The sequence below is a fragment of the Rhinolophus sinicus genome, linkage group LG10 (genome assembly GCF_036562045.2).
Source record: "Rhinolophus sinicus isolate RSC01 linkage group LG10, ASM3656204v1, whole genome shotgun sequence".
Classification (NCBI taxonomy): domain Eukaryota; kingdom Metazoa; phylum Chordata; class Mammalia; order Chiroptera; family Rhinolophidae; genus Rhinolophus; species Rhinolophus sinicus.
Genome location: NC_133759.1, coordinates 39,368,176 through 39,392,273, shown reverse-complemented (window position 1 = coordinate 39,392,273; position 24,098 = coordinate 39,368,176). Strand labels below are relative to the sequence as shown.

General features: G+C 43.8%; 1 protein-coding gene across 1 annotated transcript in view; it reads right to left on the bottom strand.

Moving 5' to 3' along the window:
• The window catches only part of GRK7 (G protein-coupled receptor kinase 7), a 28,706-nt gene extending 5,184 nt beyond the window's left edge, over positions 1 to 23,522 (bottom strand). Inside the window, 4 exon segments of the mRNA XM_019746567.2 lie at positions 2,701 to 2,825; positions 2,827 to 2,976; positions 18,939 to 19,382; positions 20,738 to 23,522. Of these exon segments, the coding sequence (XP_019602126.2) occupies positions 2,701 to 2,825; positions 2,827 to 2,976; positions 18,939 to 19,382; positions 20,738 to 21,322 (1,304 nt within the window). The 5' untranslated portion in view covers positions 21,323 to 23,522.
• Positions 23,523 to 24,098: the final 576 nt, after the last annotated feature.

Here is a 24,098-nt window from a genome sequence, read left to right as displayed (position 1 = left end):
ATTGCAGCTTTATTTACGGTGGCCAAGACATGGAAACAACCAAAATGTCCTTCAATAGATGAATGGATAAAGAAGTTGTGGTATATATACACAATGGAACACTATTCGGCGGTAAGAAAAGATGAAATAGGAACATTTGTGACAACATGGATGGATCTTGAGATTATACTGCTAAGCGAAATAAGTCGGACAAAAAAAGGAGAGAACCATATGATTTCACTGATATGTAAAATATAAACCAGAAACAAAAAAAGAACAAGACAAACAAATGAGAAACAAAAACTCATAGACACAAACAACAGTTTAGTGGTTCCGAGAGGGTAAGGGGGGAGGGAGGTGGTAGATGAGGGTAAAGGGGATCAAATATATGGTGATGGAAGGAGAACTGACTCTGGGTGGTGAACACACAATGTGATTTATAGATGATGTAATACAGAATTGTACACCTGAAATCTATGTAACTTTACTAACAATTGTCACTCCAATAAACTTTAATTGAAAAAAAAGAAACTAACATAATATTGTATGTCATCTGTAATTGATAAATAAATTCTTTAAAAGCCAAAAAACTGGACATAACTAAGCATATTTGGTATGATTTGGTACGTTATTTTTTGGGTTTGGAGATGCTCAAAAATTCTTCCATATAAATTAATGGTATTTGCTTTTTTGCTTTACTCCATTTCAGCTCTACTTTTGGATAGCAGAGGAAACCAATAATTGCTATCTCTTATTAAATGATTCCTAACATACATGATATCTAACTTTATATACAGGGGGTACCAAAAAAATGTATACACGACTTGTATTCATCTTTTGGTATTGGTATATACTGAGTATTACAATTTTAATAGTTTTCTTCCTTTCTTAAAATGTGTATACATTTTTTGTCACCCTCTGTATATTATAGCTAAACTTCAAAACACCCCACTGTATTAGTCAGGGCTCTACAGAGAAACAGAACCAACAGGATATTGAAAAGGTCCAGAATGCACCACGGTGTCATAACAATTATTTTGAGCTGAAGGCATTTGAGAGTCAACAGATGCATACCTCCATAAAAGTAGAGCTTCCTGAAAGAGCTCAATTCATAAATCCTGTCCCCAGGGTGTTTTGGAACCCGGGGAGACTGACTCTTACCACCAGTGACAAAAGTCAGCACTACACCTAAATAGACATTCTGGCAAAACTATCACATCTCCCATCAATTCTCCTAAGGTTCCACTTAGCTTTCCTAAAAGTCCTTTGTTCTCCCATAGTGCCCTTCCTCCCACCATGACTAAGAAGTCATTTGTTTGCCAGTAAGTGCTCTTCTCCCCCCACCAACCCCGCCTTCCCCCATTAAGATGGTATATAAGCCTCCCATTCTAACCACTTCCTAGTGACAATCTGTGAATTCCTGTGTATGTACATAAACGAAAATCTGTCTTTTGTCAGTTTAATTTGCAGGCCTCCATTTTTGAACCTAAGGGAAAAAATTTTTTTCCTCTGTGACAGTAGTGGGTATATATATATGAGAGAAAAAGAGGTTTATTTTAAGGAATTGACTCACACTATTGTGGAGGCTTGGCAAGTGCAAATTCTGCACAGTAGGCTGAAGACCCAGGGAAGAGTTGCAATTGAAATCTAAAGAAGGTTTGCTGGGAGAATTCCCTCTTCTCCCAGGCATGTCAGTCTTTTTCTGTTAAGGCCTTCAACTGATTGGATGAGGCCCCTCCACATAATGAAGAATAATCTGCTTTCCTCAAAGCCTACTGATTTATATGTTAACCTCATCTAAAAAAAAAAAATACCTGCACAGAAACATCTAGAATAATGTTTGATCAAATATCTGAGCACTGTGGCCTAGTCAAATTGATAATATGAGGACACTGAGTCAGAGAAAGTCATTCAATTGCTAGAGATAAAATGACCAGGACATAGCAGAGCTGGGATGTGAGTCTATGTCTGTGACTAACCCCTCGCTTTCTCTCCTTACATAACCGTCACCCACTGCCAAGGGTCTTTTCACAAGTCAGCTTTTACTGATTTTTTTCTTCTAAAATATCTTGATCTTACTATGCCATTGTAAGCAATAAAACTTGACTTTCCTCAAAACTAATTTCGATTATATAAGTACTTAATTTAACCAGCAACATCACATGTATTCACTAAATATCTGTTGACTGATGATATTTTACAGAGACGTTTAATAGGGGCAGAATTTTCCAGAGCTATGGCTATCAGTACTGATGTTTTTTATTTTAAGGTTTAATTTTATTCATTTTCGAATAGATAATTTATTCACATGGTTCCAAATTCAAAAGACAATAGAGTAATATAGTGAAAACTCTCATTGCATCCCTGTCACCTGCTCCCAATTTTCCTTTATTAGAGGCAACCGATCCTATACCTTCCTTATATACTCTGCTCAAGATATTCTATGCAATGATTTGAATTATATATTATTGTTCTTCTTTTATATGGATGGACTTTTGTACCTCACTTTTTCACTTTGAAATATATCTTGGAGGTAGTTCTGTATCAAGCGCTCATAATGTTTAAAAGTATCAGAAATACTTAACCATGTAATATGCGAATAATAATAGGAAAATAATAATAATACTTAATCCCAAGGCTTTGTCACTAATCCAAAATATTCTCCAAATCTCCATGGACAATACTGATATCTCTAATCATCTCTGTTATCTAGTAGTTTACCTGCCTCCTAAGCGTTGCTCTGGTTTCTTAGCCAAGAAGAGTCTGCAAACATCTTTTGCTTCCTCTGTGAAGTTATCATGGTGGAATCTGACCTCTTCTTTCAGGCTTCTTTGTTTTAAATCCTCTTATACTGACTTTTTCCTTGTACTCTTTTAATGGTGTTCTTTCAGCAACCATTTCATAAATACTGCATCCCACTGCAAACCAGTCCACAGGGTAGGAATAATTCACTTTATCCATTAAGATTTCAGGAACCATATAACCATTGGTTCCAGCCTCTAACACTCAAACAAAACAAAACAAAACAAAACCACTAATGTGAATGTAACAGACCTTGCTGATTGCCTATCGAATACCCATTCTCCTTTCTTTCTTTGTTAAGGGAATTTATTCGGAGTGGCAGTGTGTCTAACCTATTTCATTCCCTGCTTTCCCAGCAGCCTCTGGTGCAGTTGGGACAGGCCAAGTGATTCTTTCTGGCCAATGAGACGTAAAAAGGGTTTGGCTGCAGTGCATTATAAAAAGAGACAGATGTGGCCACTCTTGAAATGAGAAAATTACCTAGCCTCTCTAGTTTCATCACCTCATCTTTAAGATGAAAAGTTCAAGTGGATATCTCTAAGATTTCCTAAGTTCTGCCTCTGTTTTTTAACCACAGATAATAAAAAATTAGATGGATGATTTTTTTAAAGATTTGGCACTTTATTGCTAATGAATGTTCACATAATATTCTCTAGTCTATGAGAATTCTTACTTTATTTGCTATGGAGAAATAGTGATTAATGTCACACATCTCTGCCTGTCTGTCTCTGTATTGAAAAATTAAGTCATTTTCATCTAGAAAATCTTACACATGAAACTTGATTTAACATGCATGACCATATATTGTAAACACACTTCTACTGACAATATATACCAAATAACCACTGGGTTAAAAATAATAATAATAATAATATATATATATATCATAAAACTTGCCATCCTAATAATGTTTAAATGTACAGTTCAAGAGTATTAAGTACATTGACACCACTGTGCAATGACTCTCCAGAACCCTTTTCATCTTGCAAAACAAACTCTAATACCCATTAAACAATTCCCCAGCAACTGCCACGCTACTTTCTGTCTCTGTGAATCTGAACACTCCAGGTGCCTCATGCAGTGTCTTTTTTGTGACTGTGTATGATTTTAATACATTAATCCACTCAACACATATTGAATGAATATCTACAATATATCTTCTAATAATAAAGTATATACTTACATTATAATATGTTTTCACAAAAACTAAGTTGCTTTTGTTTAAAGTAAAATGCATAACCTCTGCAGCAATTAAAATTGCAAACAAAGAACACCCTAAAATGGCAATAAACTTGTACTAGAATGACAATGATAATAGAAATTATTGGTAGAGTTGTGAGAAAAAAAAATGTGCTCTGTAAGTTGACCCAGACTTTTAAGAGAGCAGTAAGACACACAGCAATAGAAAATCAGATGTATCAACTACTGTCTTTCAACCAGGTTTACTTCGGAATACGTACCTCAAAGAAAGGACTCAGAAGAAAGAAAAAGGAATCTATTTTGAGAGGTTCATAACTCCATTATTCATAATGGTCACAAACTGAAAATACCCAAATGCACATCAATAAAGACATTTGATCAGTTTAGTGTTGTACCAAGAAATTTATATACATAATGAGTTTTACACATTGATGACTAATGTGCATTTCGGTACGTGAAAAAAGGTTGGAAAGTGTTTTAGCTATTCATTAGGTGATTTTTTCCTAATTGTGTAAGTATATGTTTCTATGTGCACAGTGTATGTAATGCCTCAGGAATACTAAATGTCATAGATAATTTTTACATGGACAACAACAATAAAAATGTTAAATGACTCAAGCACTAATGAGGAGTGATTGGCTCGTGCAAGAAAATTCTGGAAGTGACAGGGGCCTGACTGGCTGGGCATGAGTCAACATGGCATTGTTGCTTTCACAGAAGCAGTGTACGTAATATATAATTTGGGTGACCACATATTCCGGTTTCCCTGGGACAGTCTAGTTTACAGCTGTCATCCTGGTGTCTTGTCTAGTTTTGCATTTGCCCAGACAAAGGATATTGTAGGTTCCTCTGAGGCCCAGGATATACTTACTTATCTTTGCATCTAAACCAGGTACTTACTGCAGGGCCTTACTTGGTGCATGCCTAACAACCCGTTTGTTAAATAAACAACAGTAATGGTGGTAACTAGAGATTTTCCATTCACTATCCAAAAAATATTTGAGCCATGTTCTGCAGTGAGTTCTACAGATATCAGGACATATAAGGCCTGACTACTGCCCTTAAAGTCTTACAGGCTGGTGGAGACAGAGAGGTCAAAATGTTAATTCAATAAAGCAGGGTACATGCCATAATGGGATTGTAAAGCAAACACAGTGAAGCCAGAGGGGTGTGTGTGTGTGTGTGTGTGTGTGTGTGTGTGAGAGAGAGAGAGAGAGAGAGAGAAGAGTGACACCTGAGCTGAATCATGAGGGAGAATATGTCACACAGAGAAGGCTATCCAAGTAATGCACATGTGCAAGAGATGGAGTCAGGAAAAATGTGAGGTGTTCAGGGAACTTTAAGGAATTCAGCATTTCTGGACTATGAGATCTGTGGGATGCAATGGTGGGAGGAGGAGAGACTGGAGGGGAGATGTATACGAGACTGAGAATGCTATAAGCCAAGGTAGCAAAAGTCTCCCTTTTCCCTTGTATCCCTCTACTACCGTGCTTCCCCGAAAATAAGACCTAGCCGGACCATGAACTCTAATGCGTCTTATGGAGCAAAAGTTAAATATAAGACCTGGTCTTATTTTATTATATTATAATATAATATAATATAATATAATATAATATAATATAATATAATATAATATAATACTGGTCTTATATTAATTTTTGCTCCAAAGACGCATTAGAGTTGATGGTCTGGCTAGGTCTTATTTTCAGGGAAACACGGTATAGAGGCCAGGAGGCTAAGTACTTCACCTCCCAGCTTTCTTTGCACCGAGGGTGGTCATGTGATACGAGCTTAATTTGAGAGGTGTGTCAGGTGAAGGTGCTGAGGGTTGGGAAAAAGGAAAGTGAGCTTACGTGGAAATACATGAAAAATATGATGGATTAATGGATCAACAGAGGGATGGACAAATGGATAGGCTTGTGATGAAGCAAATCTAATAAAATGTTAATGATATACAGTGTTCAACCTTAAAAAGGAATGAGGTACTGATACATGCTGAACCCAACATGGATGAACTCTGAAAACATTACGCTAAGTGAAAACAGCCAGTGGGGTAGCCGGTTAGCTCAGTTGGTTAGAGCAGCAGTGCTCTTAACAATAAGGTTGCCGGTTCAGTCCCCGCATGAGCCACTGTGAGCTGCGCCCTCCACAAATAGATTGCACAACTACTTGACTTAGAGCTGATGGGGACTGGAAAAACACACTTAAAATAAATAAAATTTAAAAAAAAAAGCAAAGGGTCACTGGAGATTCCACATTAAAAACAAAACAAAACAGCCCGTCACAAAAGACCACTACTGTATGATTCCATTTATAAGCAATGTCCAAAATTGGCAATTCCATAGAGTCAGAAAGGAGATTAGTGGTTGCTTAGGGTTGAGAGAAGGGGAATGGGAATGACTGCTAAGGGTAGAGGATTTCTTTTTGGGGTGAAAATATTCTAAAATTGTGATAATGCTTGCATATCTCTGTGAAAATACTAAATAAAAACCATGGAACTGTACACTTTAAATGGATCAGTTTTCTGGTATTTTAATTATATCTCAATAAAGCTGCTTAAAATGTTAATGGTAAACTCTAGGTAATGGTTTTACAGGTGTTTGCTATGAAATTCTTTCAGCTTTCCTGTATGTTTTTGAAAGTCTTCATAACAGAACATAGAAGGGAAAAGAGAGTAAGGGAAGGGGGCTGTGATGCCAGGCATTACCAAACTGGCTGCTGGTTCACTGGGCACAAGGGACTCTTCTGGAAGGGTCACATGGAGGAACCATAGCAGAGAGCAGAGGAGGGGGAATCTATCTGCCAGCTCCCTCCCATCTCCCATTTCATTAGTCAAGGATTACCATATATGTCACCATAGTATCTCCGTATATGTCACCCAGACCCTTAGCAGCTCCCTGGAAACCCTGCCCCACATTCCATGCTATGCTATTTCATCCAATTAAAAACGTAGAGGAGTAACTCAGCCTATAAGTGGTACCCACAGGGGCTGTCTGACAGAAAAGAAGACAGCAGAGGCATTGTAAGAAGGTGTGTGAATTGGTGGCCCAGTACTCTAACTTTATGGAATTTCTTAATGATGTACTTTGGTGTGGGGCTTTTTTAAAAAATCCATGCTGCTGGCTACTGGCTGGACTTTCAATCCAGACATTAAAGGCTGTCAGTTTTGGAAATTATTCTGATATCATTATTTTTTTGGTCATTTTCTCCCTTTCATTTTCTTTCCTTTTTTTTTTTGGAAATCCTGAAATTTTTCTTTATGTTTCTGATCTTTTGCTCCTATTTTCTATCTCTTCGTCTTTTTTTTTCCCCCCCTGGGAGACTTCTGTTTTTTTCTTCCAACTCCTCTATTATTTTTTTAAAGTGTTTTATTATTGGAAATTTCAAACATATGCAAAAGAAGTACACTCTATACCCAGTGTACTCTATACCCAGCTCCAACAATTATCAACACATGACCAATCTTTTTTTATCTGTGCTGTTCCCCACTCCCACTGCACCAGACTATCCTAGACCTTGTATTATTTGGAGGTATTTCACTATGAATCTCTAAAAGATAAGGTCACTTAAAAAAATTCCCCAAACCAAGCACTACAATACCATTATCTCACTTTAAAAATAACAATAATTCTTTAATATTATAAAATTTCTGGACATGTTTACACTTTCTCAATTGTCCTATAACCTTGTCCTCTAAACAATTTGTTTAAATTTGGATTTAAATAAGGTTCATACAATGCAATTGATTGATTGATTGATTGATTGATTGATTGATTGATTGATATGTCTCTTAAATCTCTGTGAATATGTAAGTTCCTTTTCTGTTTGTTATGACCCCCCTGCTGCCCCCTCACCCCCTGCAAGTTTTTGTTGAAAAAAGAAACTGCCTAAACTCTAGAGCTTGCTGCAGTTAGATTTTGCTGACTGAATATGACTGCATTTCTGTGGTGTCGTTTAACATGTTCCTCTGTTCTTTATATTTCCCATAACTTGATAGCTAGATCTAGAAACTTAATCTTTCTATTGAACTTTTTATTTCTATAAATATGTTTTTATTAAGATATAATTAACATAGCATAATGTACACAGATCTTAGATATCCAGTTAAATAAATTTGATAATTGAATACACCCACATAAATGCCACCCAAACAAGATAGAGAACATTTCCATCCAAGAAAGTTCTCTTGTGCCCCTTCCTAGTCCATTCTCCTCCCCACTTCCCATGCAACTACTGTCTGATTTCTGTCACCATAGATTAGTTTTGTCTGTTCTTGGATGTCATATAAGTGAACTTGTATGGTAGATACTTGTCTGTGTCTGACTTCTTTTTTTAAATAATATTTTTAAAATTTATCCATGTTGTTCTACAAACATATTTATGTGCTTCCCCCCCCCCAATACACTTGTTGTTTTTCCCTGAATGTTCCTTGTTTTATAGCATACATTCTTGTTTCATGGGTGCAATATCTTCTCTTAAATCTCAAAGGATATTAATTGTAAGTTTACAAGATAGTTCTCTTCTACTCCCTGCATTGTTCATGTTTCCTACAAGTTTGTTTCTTCTGTTTGTTTCGGCATTGTCTGTCATTTTGGAGAGCTTTTTCTTTTAAAGAAATTTTGAGGGTCAGATGCTTTTATTTAAAAAAAAATTTGGGGGGATGGAATATTGGGAAACAGTGTGTTTTTCCAGGGCCCATCAGCTCCAAGTCATTGTCCTTCAATCTAGCTGTGGAGGGAGCAGCTCAGCTCCAAGTCCAGTCACCGATTTCAATCTTTAGTTGCTGGGGGCACAGCCCACCATCCCATGCAGGAATTGAACAGGCGACCCTGCCGCTGAGAGCTTGCAATCTAACCATCCAGCCACCCCTGAAGAGCTTTTGGAAATGACGAATGGTCTTTGACTATTTGTGCAACACTAAAAAACTAACAAGAAGTTTGTCAACAGATGGGCTTCACTGGAAGTGTGATCCTGCTAAGTCATTTCAATGGGGAACTCACCTGTGAGTATCCACAGACTTTTTCTGTTAGGTTGCTCAAATTCCCTATAAAGATCCTCCAATGCCTCACTTAAGAGGTGTCAGCCTGCTTACCCTCATTCTGAGAGCTGAGGTGGGAAGGGGCTGAGGGTCTCCCTGTATGTAGCAGTATTTCACCGTCTACAACTCTCGGTTGGGCTATATATTGCTAGGTCCTGCTTCTCTTTCGTTCAACCCCTTCTGCTGGGGTGGGAGAAACACAAAGAAACAACATCTAGCTGCAATTCAGACAGTGGTGATTGGTAAGTTCTCCTCAGCAATGTACGTATTGTGAGCTTGCTTTGTGTGGGGCACCCTTCCAATGAGCAGATTTCAGAGGTGAGTGACTTTAAAGATTAAAATGGATAATCAGGACACCAGACAAACATCAGTTGCTCAGAGGAAGGTATAAGGTAAAAGTGAAGAACATGCCTTGTCCTGAAAAAAAGGGTTGTGAGACACATACTAAAAGAGAAATTGGAAATAATAACGAACCGTCTTTACTGAGTGCTTATTACATGCTAAATATTTTCTCAAATGCTTTACATGAACTTCTTGTTTAATCCTCATAGGGTTCATGATAACCCTATGAGATAGAGACTATTTTATCCCCCATTTTGCAGATTAGAACACTGAACCACAGAGAAGTTAAATCTTGCTCAGGGTCACACACCCAAGAGTCACACATAGGTCTGTGTTTGAACCCACTGCATTACACTGCCGCTATGGAAGCAGGTGAGTGGCTTTTTCTTACTCCTCCAAGTTCCCTTCAGGATTTATTTTCTCGCCTTAGAGTTCCCTCCTTCCTTCTCCCTATTTGCCGAGTACTAAGTCCTTGCCTTTGTCCATTTTTGCTTAAGCTGCTTTCCTACCCTTTTTCCTGACAAGTTCTTCATTCTTTGCCTGTATCTCTGCTCATCAGAGGCTGGCTGGGCTGCTCCACACTATGGAGGTTGCTGGAATGGGGGGGGGGGGCGGGGGGGGGCAGACCCTGAGTCTGAGCCATACTCTGGGACCACCTTGCTCCCTCCCCATGAAAATAAATGAAGGATCGGCCACCATCTCTACAGCACTAGAGCCTCTTGGTGCAGTGGGGAAAGCATGAAACAGCATGCAGGGCAGCCTGAGATTCATTCCAAATAATTTTCAGGACTAAATTTACCTCTTGGTCCTACAGACAGAAAACGTTAGTGATGGAATTTTGAAGGGCACCACCTCCTTGAAGAGTAGAGGTATTTCACAGAGGAGAAGAATGGAATTAGAGGCGCACGCCAGAGTCTGAGCACCCACATTCCATTGCAGCCTCCAGCTGAAAAAATTAATTGCCTGCCCTTTATGCCATTTGTCTTCTGCATGTGAACTGCCTCCTCAGAGTAGGGTGGGAGGAGAGAAGCGGCCAAGCAGCATGGGGCTGGGTCCAACCATGCTGACCTCTGGAGGCTCAGTTTAACTCCTGCAGTTACAAAGGGCCCCCACACATCAGTCTCTGTGCCATCAAAACAGTTGCTTTCGGTTCCTGTGACCAGAGCTGTAGTTCCCAGGGTTGCAGGGCTCACCCAAGTGTCAGCAGCAACAGAACTCTATTTGCATGTGGTTTGTCTTTTTTTTTTTTTTTTTCTTCATTTGGTTTTGGTTTTGGTTTTCTAGTGCGCTTTGGTGGATCCACACAGGCAATACCTGGCCAGGCAAAACAAGCTATACCCAGCCTTGGAGGGCCTCAAGCATCAGGCGTCACAGGGTTTTGGAAGCCATGTAGTGGCTCCCCCTCCCCCCTGCCCCCAGGGGGCAACAAGAAGTCCATCTACCACAGTCATTGCGTGTGGATTGCTTAGTCTCACCAGGGCCACCTGTCACTTACAGGTGTCCAGACTTTGGGGAAGGTGGACCCTCTAAGGTGGGGGGCTGTATAGACACCCCCTACGTTGCGCTTGCTGATTTCCACTGACCCTGGAGCCGTTGTCACTCTCATCCAGGGGCCCACCCAGGCTGAGTGGCAGGGCCCAGGCTGGGTGCATTCTGCACTTGAAGTAGACCCACAGTGGTTCTGGACAGCAGTGAACTGTGACTGCCGCACTGAAGAGAACACCGCTGGCTAGGCTTTCAGTGGGTCTGAGAGGGCACAGTTCACATCTTAATAGTTTTCCATGTCCATGAGAAAGTGTGTGTGTGTGTGTGTGTGTGTGTGTGTGTGTCACATGAGTGTACCTGGAGATCCTTCAAGATAAAGATCAGGTGTGAACCTCCAGCTCCCACTGAATCTGAAAAGTTGGTAACCTTAAATTTCATCATTCGAAGAAAAGCCGGTGTTGTGCCCCTGGTGAGGCGGGATTTGGTGACCGGCGGGGAGAAACAGAGAAGGAAGCTCTCTGAGTTTCCTGGTGGCGGCAGCGGCCCAGCAAACTGGCCAGCAGAGTAAGAAACCGCCCTCGGATGTCTCTTCCCCCGCAGCTCATCACAAACCAGATCCACTAGACAGCACAATCCAAACAGAAGAGGGAATCAGAATGTACATCTTTTGTTTGCCGTGGCAGGAGAACTGTTGAGCAGAGGAAAAAAACAAGCTGAGCTTAGCGCTATCAGCTGTTTCCTGGGGCTCGCTCCTTCCTTCCTCTGAGGGGGGCCTGGCCGCTTTGTTCTCGTTCCCAGCTGACCCCAGGGGACTCAGCTCCGAGGCCCCGCCCACGTGCTCAGGCCCCTGGCTGCAGCCTCCAGAGGCCCGCTCACCGCTCACCGGGGCCTGCTTTTGCTCTTCGCTCGCCCGCGGGTCTCTTTCTGCCAGTTACTTCCCTGCCAGGGAGCACGAGCCTCACTAGACTAGGTGGCTTCCTGCGCTTTCGGAAACCCCTGAGACGACACCCATTTCAGAGAGCCCCCCATGGGATTCAAAAGAGGGGCCCCTGCAATAATGTTTTGCGAGCTGTACAGCCTGGTGTCACTCTGCTGTGGTTCAGATCCCCCTCGACCCTGGTGACCCCTAGTCACGCCCTACCAGTTACTCAACCTCAGCCTCCAGCTCTTACCTCACAGGACGCTGATGGAGGTGAAAGTGACAAGACCCACAGCGTGCTTCCCCAAAGCCTGGCACAGAGCAGGCCCTCCATAGGTTAGCAACAACGGTCATCAAGCCAGGCACGGCAGCTACACAAGAAAAAAAATCCAGAAGCTTCTAAGGCTCCATCAGGTTGAAAGACCGGCCTGGCACATCCACGTCCTGAGAGATCAATACAGCAGAGCAGTTGGGATTCTTCCACTGAAGTGTGTTCTTTGGTGGTTTCAGGTTCTGCAAGTCTGTCCAGCAGCGGCTGAGGCACACCATCCATGGTGCTTCCCAGATGCTCAGCATAAAACCGCAAGTGGCTGTGAGGAAGCGAGACAACTGGACGTGCCTGAGTGGCTCAGCCTGGAGGTGAGCTGTGCCCTCGCCCACTGTGCACCTGGGGCAGCTTGGGGCTCCTGCTGGCCCCCTGGGCCCCTCAGAGAACAAAGCACAGCTACAAAGGTCACTTGGGCAGCTACAGTGCCTGTCGGGTGAGGCAGAAACACTGCAACAGTGAGGATTGTGACAGACGGGCTGGCCCTTGGCTTCTCGTAGAATAATCAGAACAGTCATTTCTTGATTGCCTACTAAGTGGCTGACCCTCTGCTAGGCATTTATCTACTTTGTTTCTTAATCTTCTCATCAAGCCGAAGGCGGGCTATGAACCACGCTCAGAGAAGAGGTAAGACTTGTCCGGGATCACGTGCAGGCTCTGGCCAGCCTAAGTGGCATTTAGAAGAAGGCACTCCACCTGGCTTGGTGCGTGGAGCACTGATTGGTCCTCGGTCCTCACTGTTCTCCTGGTCAGGTGCCCCCTGTGAGGGGTCAAGCTGTGCACCTATACACAGCAGCTATAATAAGTGCCTGAACCAGCCAGCATTGGTGCATTCACACTCCTTCCGTCTGGCGATCTTGTAGACCGTATTTCATCAGCTGCACTTGATCTGAATGGATGCTCTGATTTTCCAACATGTGTCTATATCAAGTTAAAGGGCGCAGCAAACTTTTGGTCCCTGGCTTGCATCATGGAGCACGACAGCCCCCTCCTGCTGCACCCTGCAGGCATCCTGGCCCTCTCTCTCCTCACCCCCACAACTCCCTAGATAAGGTGCTGGCCCGCCCAGTTCCCAGACCCTCTGCTTCACTTCCTTCCTGTTTACCCTCTTCCTGACTGTCCTTCCAAGGCTGATTTTGTCACTGAGACCCGCCTGAAAGCCTTCAGTGACTCCCCAACACCCTTGGCGTCTGTTACACTCACTAGTTGTACCCTGTGTCACCCCTCATACCCTGTGACTCCACACTCTAGGCAGTTGCAGAGCCACGCCATTCTGTGACACACCTCACTCAATCTGTGACTACCTTAGCCAGGGCCTTCAACTGGGGCACCACCAACATTGAGGACCAGGCCGTTCTTTGTGGGGGAGGGGGCAGTGCTGGGGATTGCAAGATGTGGCCAGCATCTTTGGCCTCTACCCACTAGATGCCAGCTAGAACAATTCCCCAGGCCTGACAACCAAACATGTCTCCACACATGGCCAAAAGTCCCCTGGGAGCCCAATTGCCCTCCTCTGAGGACCACTGACCTATGCTCATCCCTTTGCCTGGCCCACGTCCTTCCTCTCACCCTCCTAGCTTCTGTTTGCCTCATAAGTTGACTTGGTTGTCATTTCCTCCTGGAAGCCCTTCCTGACCCCATGACCCCAGGTCAGGCTGGGTGCCCTTCCTAGCCACCCAACTTGGACAGCTCTGACCACACTGCATTGTCACTGCCCTTTTATGGGTGGCTCTCTTCCCCATCCTGGGGCTTCATGAAGACAGGCATTTGTTTGCCTGGTTCCTGGTTGTACTCAGGGCCCAGATCCCCTCTTCAGGTACTTGGCCTCCACTCCCCAGCTCCTGGGACCAGGACCAGCTAGTGCAATCAAACAGGCCCTGTGGTCAGAATCACCTCTGTGCTCAGGTTTAATGCCATTCGATGGCTGTCTGGACAAGCATTTTAATTTGTATTTTGTAAGTTAAGTCCAGTGAGACAACAGAATATGCCCCTGGATCTTAGAAGGGAGTCCTATCTCCCATTCCCTTCCTGCCCAAAGTACTTCATCTAGTGTCTCCCCAGTAGCCTGAAAGAGACTGTGCCCCTCCAGGGAGGCCGAGCTCCTACCTAGGGAAGAGTTAGCCACTTGGAAGAATCACATCTAGAGTTTCAAATTCTATTACAGCCTCAAGTTCTATTACACTAGATGGTAGGCATTCTGAGTGCTGTTGGGAAGGAAAACATTGTCCCTTAAACAATGTTCAGTACCTTGCTATCTTCTCCATTAATCTGGATGCTGTCATACAAAAAAAAAAAAAAAAAAAAAAAAGAAAAGAAAAGAAAAAGAAAAAATCTTTCCCCTGCCTACCTTCCTTTACTAACAATTTATGTGAGTTTTCTATTGCTGTGTAATAAATTACCAGAGACTTAGTAGCTTAAAACAACACCCATTTATTCGCTCATAGTTCTGTAGGTCAGAAGTTTGGGCACAGCGTGGTGGGATTCTTTGATCAGGATCTCACAAGGCCCAAGTCAAGATGTCTGGTGGGCTGCATTCTGTCTGGATTTCAGGATCCTATTCCAAGTTCACGTGGTTATGGCAGAATTTAGTTCATTGTGGTTATAGGACTGAGGACCCCGTTCCCTTGCTGGCTGTCAGCTCTCAGCTTCTTGCCGCATGGTTCTCTCCATCTTCAAAGCCAGCAATGGTGCGTTGAAGCTCTCTCTCATCCTTTAAATTTCTGACCTCTGTTGTCTCTGACCTCCATACTCCTATTTAAAGGACTCGTGTAATTAGATCAGGTCCATCTGGATAATATGTCTTTTGATTCACTCAAAGTCAACTGATTAATAGCCTTAATCATGTCTTCAAAATCCATTTTGCCTTATAATGTAATATAATCAGGGGAGTGATATCTCACCATATTCACAGGCTCTGCCCACACTCAAGGGGAGGAAATTATACAAGAGCAGGGTCATTCGAAGTCATTTTGGAAGTCTGCCTATCACACCATTGTAACAGTTATTCTCTACTTTTAATTCCTGGGTAAGTTAATAAGCTAAATCAGATTTCCTTATCCTTATCAATATTTTTTTTCTCTGAGGGCTGGTGTGAGAGATAGCATCAACTCACACAATACCTAATCTCACTCCTTTTCTCCCTCACCATACCGACAACAGAGACTGGAAAATGAAAAAACAAATCTTTGTCAGGCTCCCTTGCAGCTAGGAATGAACATGTAGCATGCATGGTCCTGGTCAATGGGATGTAAGCAGAAATCTGTTGACATTGCTCCTTCCTCCCCTTTCTTTTATCCTGGAATGTGGACTTAATATCTAGCGTTGCAAAAGCCATCTTGGGACAAGGAGGAAAAGGCCAGGAGATTTCTACAGCGACCTTGGCCCTGGACTGTTGAAAATCTGGTATGCTGTTATATGTAACAGAAAGCAAACCTAACTTACATAAAACTGAATGAGTAACCGAATAAGAAGAATCTAGCCACTGCCCAAAGCCATGAAGCCTTAACTTTTCTGGAAGAACTGCACAGAGTCAATGTACATATCAACCTTTAGAATCAGGGGGATCTTTCTTTCGCACCTTCTTCATACTGTTTACAGTAATGTTGGCATTAAAAAATGTTGGTGGTTAGAGAAGCCCTGCAAATATGTCACTTTTCATTTCTTCTGTGAAATGTTTTGAATATAATGATCTTAAAATCCACTTGGGAGCCCTACTGATACATGTGAAGTAAACAGGAAATGGAGGGGCTTTCCTTAGCTATGCGGAGGGGTTAATAGTGAAGGAGGGAGGCTTTCCTTTCTTCTGTCTTTCTTTTTATGGCTTCCAGTCTTGCTCTCTGAGTCTTTCCCCCACACCTCTCCTGATGGTTCCCTGGGCTTCAGTGGCAGGCCTGAAGACTGGGGCATAAAACTTTTTAGATGGGGCAAGTGGTCTAAACCCTGAAGTTTGGCCCCATGGGCAAAGAGAGACTCAGGAAAGGTAAAAGTGCCAGAGGTCTCTAGGCAGTAAGCTTCTCCACCAAGTGTATTCATGATAGTGGATAATATCAAAGAAGTACAGAAAATTTCCTGAGGTTCCAAAAGAGCTGGAGAGTTAGACCCCAGGAACCAAGGAAGGAACTGTCCTTAAACATTCTCTTGGCCCATGAACAGAGCTGGAGGGAGATTGTGAAGGGATTTCTGAGAGAGACACAAAGCTATGTGGCTCCTAAGCCTCCAGCAAGGTGGAGCTATATCAGCAATTAGCATGATACATGCATATGGGACACTCAGAAGGAAACTTTCTACTCTATATAATTGACAGTATAAATGCAAAATGCTGAAGTAATGCACTTTGTTTTTGTTTTGTTTTGTGCATAGACAGACATGGATTCATGACATTCTTATTTCCATAGCAAGGTCCCAGCCAGCAGACACTCTACCTCCTCCCCCACCTGACCCTCTTCATTGCCCACTTAGGAGTTAGTGTTATCGAAGGGCCTCCATTCTCTCCCACCTCGTCCTTGGTTTCTTCATCATTCACCCTCTTTTCTTCCTACAGGACCAGCACTTTCTCTCCTGATTCTTGCCTCAGCATCTCAGTCTGTTCCACTGTCCGCCTTAAAACACCATCCTTCTCCCTGTGTCCTCCTCCAGCGACTGGCCTCCCTCCTTCCTTCGTCTCACTCTACGCGTACTTTCAGGTCAGTCTAACCTCCACAGTCTGAGTTTAGACCTTGACAATTGCTCTTACTGAGGACAGTGTGGTTTCCTAATCGCCAGATCCCACAGACTGTGTGACTTCTATAGCATCTGACCGTGTGGACCACTCTCCTGCCTGAAATCCTCTTCTCCTTTGGCTCCCATGGCAGGGGCTGCCAGTCACCTGCTCCATATCTAGACTTTCTTCTTCCTTACTAACTAGAATGCTCCTCTCCCCCTTAAAAAAATAAAAAAGTCATTTGTCAGCTTCCCTTGCAGATTAGAGTGGCCAGATAACAGTTCTAACCAATGAGACTTAAATGGAAGCTGTCAGATAGGGTTTCCAGGAAACTTCCTTAAATGGAAGCATGCTCCGTCGCTGTGTGCATCCCCATTTATTCCTGACCCTTCTTCCTTTCTCCTGCCTGGAGCATGGACCTGAAGGCTGGGGCTAGAGCGGCCACCTTGCAACACATGGAACAGACCAAAATCACAGAGATGTGGATCCCGTCATCCTGCAGCTGTTGAACTCATACCAACCACGGGTTATCTCTATACTACTTGTGCCATTAGAAAAACAAACCCCTCTCTTGCTTAATCCACTGTTATTTGGGTTTTCTGTGATACGCTGCTGAAATCAACTCTTAACTGACACAGCTCCCGCGATGATGCCACTCCTGCTTCCGCCGTCCTTCTTTAACCTCTTCAAGGCCCCTCTTCATGGACGTTCCCTGCCTGTCGATGCTCCTCGGTGTCAGTCCCAGTCCTCCTCCCTCACTGTTTCTCAAATGACTCAGTGGTGCCGCGGCTTCCCAAGCCAGATGACTCCAAGGCCCCATGTGAAGCCTTGACCTTTCTCCACAGCACCAGACCTAGAAGTCGAAAGGTGCAGGGCCATCTCTACCCACCTGTCGCACGGGAGCCTCAGAGGCAATACAGTCACAGCTGAACGTGCCAACTTTCTCACAGTTCTGCTCCTCTTTCTGGTCACTGGAGCTAGCGACCCTCACTGTCCCTCCCCCACTTACTCAGCTCGTGTTGAATTCCCATCAGGCCTCTTCCCAATAGCTCCAATTCACTCCCATGTCTTCAATCCTACTGGCTGATGATGTAGGTTCCTGGGCCATGACATTAGGCTCCTCACTTGCTTCTCTGCCTCCCATCTTCCTTCCAAATTGATCTTTTAAATATGCAAATCAACTCATGTCGTTCCTCTTCTTAAAACCCTTTGATGGCTTCTTGTCCCCCACAATGACGCATTCCAATGCCCTTGCATGATCTGAGCCCTCTACCTCTCGTCAAAAACCTTGACCGTACAGCCACATGTAATCACCTGCAATTTCCCAAACTCGCAGTGATTTTTCTCGTTTCCTTGCCTGACTGTTTTTTCTGCCTTGTAAACTGAAAACTGCGCAAAAACAAAGTTTTAAGTGAATATTTAACAATGTGTCTTAGGGCCTTGTCTTTCTGGAGAGAGTTCCACTTTTATGCACAGAAACTCAGTGGTAAATATCTGTCAGAATTCCAGAAATGTTGTATTGTTAAGCAACATTGCTAATGATAGTTCCCTTTTTAATCAAAGAATTCTCTGCAAGCCACTTTGACCCAAATTGATCAAAATAAACATCAGCTGCCTCTGTTCTCTCCTACATATTTTCATTTCAAATTTCACTTTTATCCAATGTAAAACATGCCCCCACTCCACACTCAAAAGGCAAGGACATATTTACTTTAACATGCAAAGAGTTAGGGGTTTCTTCTTTTTCTTAGTCTTAGACCTGAGAGGACCCTGGAATTTTAGCATCCAGCGCCCTCATTTGCAGAAGAGGAAACCAAGGCTCTATTGCTTCAGGAACATGGCACCAGGGAGGTGGTGATCAGTGGAACATACCAGCCCCTGACTATGGATTCAGCACCGACCACGTCCAACTCACAAAAAGTCTCTCCTCTGCCTCCAATGCGAGGAGAACTAAGTAGCCCCCAAACAGCCAGTTAAGCTAATGCTCTTGCACCGCTCCACGTAAGGCAAGATGACAACATAAGGCTTTAGGGAAAAGGAAATTAGAAGAAATAAATCCAAGGCTCTGTTTTCCCTGGGAATAGAACTGCTGACTCCCCTCCTCTCTGTCTCTGTGTCCCACCCTTGAGGCAGATGGAGAGCCACTCACCCTCTGGGTGACAGGTTTGCCCTCTTGGATCTGCACGGCCAGCCCCAGGTCGGACAGTCTGCAGTGGCCAAGGTCATCCAGGAGCACGTTCTCAGGCTTCGGGTCCCAGCAGACGATGACGATGGCGAGGGAATGCAGGTGCAGCACCCCGCAGGGCATCTGGGCTGAGTAGAAGACCACCCTGCTCGTGGCCAGGCCCCGCCTGCCCGTGCTGTAGGCGTGGAACCTGAGGTCTCCCCCGTTCATCAGGCTCATGACCAGGCAGAGATGGGACTTGCTCTCAAAGGCACAGGCCAGAGACACGAGGAAAGGGCTGCTGATGCTCGCCAAGCTTTCCTTTTCTGAAAGAGCCCTTTGCTCGCCATGTTTCTTCTTCAGGAGCTTCTTGTCCAGTTTCTTACAGGCATACATCTTGCCAGTGTTTTTCACCTGGATAGCACATACCTTAAAGGAGAGAAAGAAAGGGAGAGGAATAGATGGAGTAGGAAGCATTGGAGAGAGGAGGGAGAGAGAGAGAGAGAATGATATGGAAGGTGGAGGGGTAGAAATCAGCCAAAGTGAAGTCATGGCAGGCTTCTGAGAAAAGAGAAGCTGTAACTAAGAAGAGTTCTTCAAGAAAGAGCTGGGACCACAGTTAGGTACCACTTCACCCCACTAGGCGGGCCATACTAAAAACAGGGAAAATGACAAGTGTTGGTGAGGAAGTGAAGACATCAGAACCTTGAGCACATTGCTAATGTAAAATGTGGAAGAGTTTGGTGGTTCTTCAAAACGCCAAGCATAGAATTCACCTATGACCTAGTGATTTCATTCCTACACATATATGGAAGAAAAATGAAACCAGGTATTCCAACAAAAACTTGTATGTGAATGGTCATAGCAGCACTATTCACAGTAGCCAAAAAGGGAAACAACTCACGTGTCCACTAACAGATGAATTGATAAATGAGATGTGGTAACCCGTACAATAGCGTATTATTATTCAGCTCTGAAAAGGAATGCAGGACAGATAAATGCTACCATGTGAATGAACCTCCAAAACATTAAGCTCAGTGAACGAAGCCAGACACAAAAGGTCACATATTGTATGATTCCATTTATATGAAACATCAGAATAGGCCAATCCATAGAACGAGAAAGCAGTGGTTGCCATGGGCTGGGACGAGGGGGAAATGGGGAGTTACTATTAGTGGGTTACAGGGGTGATGAAAATATCTTGGCACTAGATAGAGGTGATAGTTAGACAACATTGTAATGTACTAAATGCTACTGAACAGTACACTTTAAAATGGTTGATGGTTAATTTTATGTTATGTGAATTTTACCTCAAAATTTTTTTCTACTGGAGAAATAAGAGAGCTGAGCACAGCAGTAGTGCAAAATGAATTCTTGGCTTTACTTCAAGACCAGTGTTTTCTTAGCTATCTGAAGTTTTCCTCAAATTACTTCCATTACCACAATTCTGGGGAAAGGGCGCTCTCCTTAATTGGTGGCAGCAATTCCATCATACGTTGCTGCCATTCTCCAAATGTCAGGGCATTTTAGTGTGTTCCTGGTGTACATGCTGTGATAAAGATTCTTGGCCAATTCCACATTCTGTTTGTCTTTCCTATGCCATTCTCATTTTATTTCACATGGTGATGAGAAAGAAGAGGTGAGAGGGAGCTAATAAGTCTCCACATGTGGCACTGAAATTAGTTTTAAGGAAGTTCCCTTGAGATTTTTTTAAAAAGGGCAAAATAAAACCCTTTTTATGCTGTATCCTTCATCTTCCATCCTGGCTGCTCTGAGACACTTACCTCTCCAAAACCACCTTTCCCCAGCACACGGAACTCAGTGAAGTACTTGTCTGCCAGCGGCTGCATCTCAAAGGCTTTCCACTGCAGAAATTTGTCATAGAAGGGGCTGGCCAGGAAATCCCGGAAGGGCTGGTCCTGCAAGAAGGCCATGGCCTCTGCTTTGGCCAGCGCCACCAGGGCAGCTCCCTCTTCCTCAGTGGTGGCTGCTTGGCACTTGGTGGCTAGAGCTGGGCTGAGGAACGGGTGTGGGTTCCCTGGGCCAGGGGCAGCTGCACAAGTGGCCACCAGCCCCTGTAGTGTGTTTCCTTTGGCCGGGCCCTCCTCAGCCAGCTCCCAGCTCTGCACCTCCTCAAGGAAGACCACAGCCTCTTGGTATGGGGCCACCGTGGCTAGGAAGTCCCTGAAGAGGCGGCGGCCGATGGGCTGCTCCTCGCACAGGCTGTGGAAGTCCAGGGGCAGGGCCTGGTGGAGGGGGGCGCAGCACTGCGGCCGGGGCAGCACCCTGCGGTTGCCATCCAAGGTCTTCCGGGCCTGCAGGTAGGCGGTGTTGGCCATCAGGTTGTCCAGGCCTCCCATGTCGACCATGGCAGAGCTCAGGGCAGGCTCCCCAGGAAAAGAAAGGGAAAGATGGAGGGCTGCAGGGAGACGCGGTCAGGTCTGGGGGCCAGCTGTCTGGTTTAGATTCCAAGACTTAGAATCTTCCAGGGGATTTATAGGAAGGCCCATTGTCTGCAGGTGGGACTGGTGGGGGCTGCAGAAAGAGGTTTCTCCTGTAAGAAGCTTTGCTGGCTATGTATAGCCCGCCAGGAAAGGACACACCACAGGTCACCTCCCATGCCCGGAGGTGGCAGCAGCTTGACACACCTGCAAGATCTCCTTGGTCATCACCAGGCCTTTCTCCACACACACCTGCTCCCTGAATACATAGCTACCAATTTCCAAAGGAAGGGAGTCAGAGTGAGGTGCTATTTGTTGCTGACAGTGTTTTCAACTGTTTCTAATTTTACGTGTTTCCTAGCAGGCTGAAGCTCTGTAAACTCCCAGGAACGACAGGTCAGAAAGCAGAGCTGTGAGAAGCTGGAGAGATTTTCCTCCTCGTGTCTAGCAGCCTGAGGCAGACCAGGTTACAGAAGGGGACGCTTTGAACGCTCAGTCCTGAGACCTGTTCCCAGAGGCCCTCAGGGACTCAAGTTGCAGCCCTCAGAGTGCACCCCAAACAGCTTGTGACTTGCAGTGATTGTCCAGCTATGGCTTTCTTAGTTCTGGGGAATCTGTGACCTAAAGTACAGGGGTTGAAAGGGGGGAGGGGGAGTCACCTTGACCTCAAACATCCTATGAAATGACACAAATAGGAAAAGCAGACCACTTCACACATGTAGTCGAGACTGTTCCAAGGGCGCGATCTGTACGTGAAGGAGCCTCGTATTGAGACCCAGGGCACTGGAGTTTCAGGATGGCCCCTCCACATCTTTGCCCAAGTTCCCTCATGAAGCCAGGAAACTTCCCTCCACCGAGATCACTTGCAGCCGCCCCAGACCACAGCCTCACAAAGAACAGCAATTGGTTTAGACAGAGATCAGGCTTAAGAACCTCTGCTCCAAAAATAACACTTGTGTCCTACAGGGAAAGAATACTCAGGCTTTTTCTTCACAAAGCAAGGCTAAGGCAACTTGAAAACAAAGTCATTCAGTTTTATGCCAGAGTATTTAAAAGGGGGGAATAGAGAGAGAGAGAGGGGAAGGGGGAGGGGAAAAAAGCTGGTTAGTCTTTTTCCAAACAAACAACCTTGAGCACACACTGTCAAAACATCATCATGACCGCCTCAGTCTGCGTGGCAGAGCCTGCCCACCGTTCCCCAGAGCAGATAGATACACACTTGGCCTCATGCTACCAAGAATTATGTAATGAACTCGTGGGTGCCCTTTGGCTTTGCACCGCTGTGCTGTAAACCATCACCCCAATGCTAGAAATGGGCGATCTGCATGAGTGACCACTGCTTGGAACCATGCCAGATGCTTTGAAACCCACACAAGAAAAGCTGGTACTTTTTTTGTTCTTGATATGTCATCCTGAGTCCACATTTCTAAGTAGTGAAAAATCAGTCTGAGAATCTCTCCTGAGGAGGAAATGCCTTTTCCTGTGGTTCTCATGAATACAGTCTCAGTCTAACAGGGCAGAACTTTGAGAAAATGGTAGAATTGTCATCACATAGATATTTAACCTCCTCACTGAAAAAAGAATGCTTTTCATTGATGAATTTGTATACTGCAAACTGCTTGAATCCACTGGCACTAATACTTTCTTTTATCTCTGAGTAAGCTCTTAATCCAGCCCCATCCAATAGATACATGCAAAACCACAGATGGAATGAAAGATTTTCTAGTAGCCACATTAAAAAGGTAAAAAGAAACAAGTGAAATTAACTTTGATAATATATTTTGTTTAGCCCACTATATGCAAAATATTATCATTTCAACATGTAATTGATAGAAAAGTCGCTCACGGGATATTTTACCACCTTTTTTTGTGCCCTGAGCTTTCAGAGTCTGCTTTGTATTTTACCCTTACCACACATCTCAGTTCAAACCAGCCGCATTTCAAATGCTCAGTAGCCACGCGTGGTCAGTGGCTACCATATTGAATAGCACAGACTTAACTCTCTTTACGTAGCTTTGTCATTCATAAGTAAGAGGAAGTTTTTCGTATATTTATTTTCTAATCAGTAATAGCATAAGCCGTCTGGGTAAAAATCAACAACTCTCTTAGTAGTTAAAAATGATCTGACTCATGAGAACAGAATGTAGATAATATTTGAACACAAAATTTAGAAGTTACAAAATGACTATATGTTGCCTTCTGGCAATTTGAAACATGGTATCATTATTTTTTAAGTTTTACCCACCTGCAAAAAGAAAGAGGTCTTTTTTAAAATGGAGCACTGTGTGATTGCTAACACTTAGGGTCCAGGTCCCAATTTAATGAAATAGTAATTGTAGATCCAGTTAAAGAACAGCACTGAATTCTTAGCTTAGAAGCAGAGCCAAGTGCTGGGCATATTCAAGGCACCCTGCACCAATGAGAAAAAGTACCAGAAGTCTTGGATTGGAGATGTGGCCCAATGGTTATGAGCACTAACTCCAGCACTGCTTGGGAAAGCTAAATCCTGTCTCTAGCAAGTCCTAGCTGTGTGACCTTCCACAAGTTACTTAACTTCTCTGAGCTACAGTCCCATTAACTGAAAACAGAGATAATAAATGTTAATTATTGAGTAAGTTCTTGAGAGAAGTCAATGCCTGGCACAAAGAAGTGCTCAAAAAATATTAGCTTTTAAATGGTGACTATCAGTCATTAAAACCTGATC